This window comes from Capsicum annuum, chromosome 11, assembly GCF_002878395.1.
Source record: "Capsicum annuum cultivar UCD-10X-F1 chromosome 11, UCD10Xv1.1, whole genome shotgun sequence".
Classification (NCBI taxonomy): domain Eukaryota; kingdom Viridiplantae; phylum Streptophyta; class Magnoliopsida; order Solanales; family Solanaceae; genus Capsicum; species Capsicum annuum.
Genome location: NC_061121.1, coordinates 171388811 through 171392038, shown reverse-complemented (window position 1 = coordinate 171392038; position 3228 = coordinate 171388811). Strand labels below are relative to the sequence as shown.

Below are 3228 nucleotides of genomic sequence, written 5' to 3'. Positions count from 1 at the left end.
GCCCCATCTTATCATATGTTCAAACCATCTCAGCCTTCCCTACCATATCTTATCTTCCACTGACGCCACTTCTACCTTCTCCTAGATAAAATCATTCCTAACTCTATCCCCTCTAGTAAGTCCACACATCCTACGCAACATTCTCATTTCTGCTACCTTCAATTTTTGAATTTGGGAGTTTTTGACTGGCCAACACTCCGTACCATAGAGCATGGCCGGACAGACTGCCACCTTGTGGAACGTTTCTTTAAGCTTTAAGGGCACCTTCTTATCACACAAAAATCTAGAGGCGAGCCTCCACTTCATTCAACCTGCTCTAATACGTTTAGAGACATCCTCATCAATCTCACCATTTCCTTGAAACATAGACCCAAGATACTTAAAACTATCCCTCTTACAAACATCCTGGGAATCCAACCTTACTACCACTCCGTCCTCCTACTTTGAGTCACTAAACTTGCATTCCATATACTCCATCTTAGACCTACTTAACCTGAACCCCTTAGCTTTAAGAGTTTGCCTCCGAACCTTCAATTTATCATTCACACACACCCCATGTCTCGTCAATCAATACTACATCATCTGAAAAATAACATACACCAAGGTATCTCATCTTGAATACTCCACGTCAGCACATCCATCACCAGTGCAAATAGAAATGGACTGAGAGTCGATCCCTGATGCAACCCTATTTCGACTGGAAAATATTATGAGTCTCCTCCCATCGTCCTCACCTGAGTCTTACCTCTCTCGTACATGTCCTTAATATCTCTAATGTACACCTCCGAGACCCCTCTTACCTCCAAGTATCTCCAAAGCACCTCCCTAGGGACTTTGTCATACGCCTACTCCAAGTCGATGAACACCATGTGTAAATCCCTCTTCCTATCCCTATACTACTCCACCAATATCCTTACCAGGTGGACTGCCTCTATTGTAGAGAGACCAGGCATAAATCCAAACTGGTTCTCCAAAGCGGGCACACCCTTCCTCAATCTCCGCTCAACCACCCTATCCTAAATCTTCACAGTATGACTCAACAGCTTAATACCCCTATAATTGTTTCAACTCTGAATGTCACCCTTATTCTTATATAACAGAATCATCGTACTCCATCTCCAAGCCTCAGGAATTTTTGCAAACTTGAAAATATCGTTAAACAGATCAGTCAACCACCTTAATCTTGCTCCACAAGTATACTTCCAAAAATCCACCAGAATTTTGTCCGGCCCTGTCTCCCTACCCCTCCACATCCTACGAATAGCCTCTCTGACCTTCTCAACCCTAAAATATCTGTAATAGTTAAGATTTTGGTTTTCCTTCGAGTGCTCCAGCTCCCCTAACTCAATGTTTCTGTCCCCCTCCTCGTTCAACGGTCCATGAAAATACTCTTGTTATCTCCTCTAATTAATGTGGACATCCTCCACCAAAAATCTACCATCCTCTTCCTTAATTCACTTTACTTGATCGAGGTCACGACCTTTCCGCTCCCTATCTTTAGCCAACCTATGCAATCTCTTTTCCCCACCTTTCTTCTCAAGCCCAGCATACAGACTCTTAAACGAAGCTATCTTGGCAGCCGAAACTGCTAAGTTAGCCTCCTTCCTTGACACTTTATACACTTCCCTATTCACCCACTTCTCATCTTCTTCTTTACTCTCAATCAACTTAACATATGCTCTCATCTTAAACTCTACTTTCTTCTTAACTTATTTATTCCACCACTAGTCCCCCTTATGTCGGCCTGCTCGACCCCTCAAAATACCCAACACTTCTCTTACAGTCTCCATGATGCAGCTGGCAGCCCTATCCCACTAACATCCATGTCTCCCCTGCACTCCCACACCTTTATTCCCACCACCTTCTCTTCTATATCTAACACATTAATTGGCGTCAAGCCCCTCACTTAATTCTTGGTCGGCCCTCTCCGGTCCTTCTCCTCTTGTTCTTCTTGATTATCAAGACCATCACCAAAAGCGTGTGCAGGGTCGAAAGATACTCATTCGGAATGACTTTACAATCCTTACAAAATGCTCTATTCCTCTTCCTAAGGAGCATAAAATCAATTTAAGTCTTGGCTATCGTGCTTCAAAAGGTAATCAGGTGATCCTCCTTCTTCAAAAAGCTCGATTTCACTACCCCCAGCCCAAAGGTCCTCATAAAATCTAACAGGGCAGATCTCTCACCATTTCTATCTCCAAAAACAAATCCCCCATACACATCATCATAGCCTCCCGATAAAACCCCGATATGCCCATTAAAGTCCCCCGCTAAGACAATCTTCTCCGAGTTAGGCACGCTTCTCACCTCCTCGTCAAAATTCTCCCAAAAAGTCACTTTCACATCCTTGTCCAAGCCCGCCTGTGGTGCATACACACTACCAACATGCAGTGTAAACCCCCCAATGACCAACTTAATTGATATCAGCCTACCACTGACCCTCCTAACCTCCACTACCTGCCCTTAAAGCTCTTCATCCACTAAGATGCCCATTTTATTTCGACGCCTCTCACTTCCTAAGTACCGCAGCTTGTACCCATGCATATCCCTGGCCTTAGACCCTACCTACTTAGTATCCTGAACACACGCAATGTTAATCCTCCTCTTCTTAAATATCTTCACCAACTCAATAGACTTACCCTGAAGGGTCCCTAAGTTCCAAGACCCCACCCTTAACCTACCCTCTCTTGCCTCTCGCCTACCTCTACCACCCCTCACTGATCCATCGCTAACACCTGACCTATACCGCATACCCACCCTAGCCCTCTCCTCTTCTCCCCCTTCCAAAATGAGCCTCAGCCTTAGTCCCTGCAGACATGACCCTATTCTACCATTAACCCCCACCGCCATTACTCACAGAGCAAAACAAGGCTTCAAATAGACAAGCAAATAAATAAGGCAACAGTAGAGAAATAACAGTCATGCACAAAACACCCTATCCGGTCTAGCAGCTAGAACAACACAATAATTTCCACCAATAAGCAAAAACAACCAGTCACAACTATAGTCCTAAGAAACAAAATAATACCATATAATACAATATAATACAATAATACAAAATAATACAAAGAAAATTAATTTTAAAAAGTAAGTAAATACTCAAAGTTTAGATGTCACCAGGGTACTCTGCGTGATGCTGGTTCTGGCGATGTTGTTGACGAAATTGGTTTCTCAAGATGATTTACCTGGGAATAAGCCTGCCAGTGCATCACCGTAAAGTCGTTTGAG

At 43.6% G+C, this 3228-nt stretch overlaps 1 protein-coding gene across 1 annotated transcript; it reads right to left on the bottom strand.

The window, feature by feature from the left end:
* Positions 1-2088: 2088 nt before the first annotated feature.
* On the bottom strand, positions 2089-2850 carry LOC124888924. The gene is made up of 2 exons (XM_047400208.1): positions 2692-2850; positions 2089-2457 (listed from the first exon to the last, which is right to left on the bottom strand). The coding sequence occupies exons 1-2, from the start codon at positions 2848-2850 to the stop codon at positions 2089-2091; spliced, it is 528 nt and encodes a 175-aa protein (XP_047256164.1).
* Positions 2851-3228: the final 378 nt, after the last annotated feature.

Excerpts from the sequence above, each read along its gene's own strand:
- LOC124888924 (XM_047400208.1), bottom strand. The coding sequence starts at position 2,850 with ATGGCGGTGGGGGTTAATGGTAGAATAGGGTCATGTCTGCAGGGACTA. Across the intron at positions 2,458-2,691 it reads GTGGTAGAGGTAGGCGAGAG|GTAGTGGAGGTTAGGAGGGT; the intron begins GCAAGAGAGGGT and ends CTTTAAGGGCAG.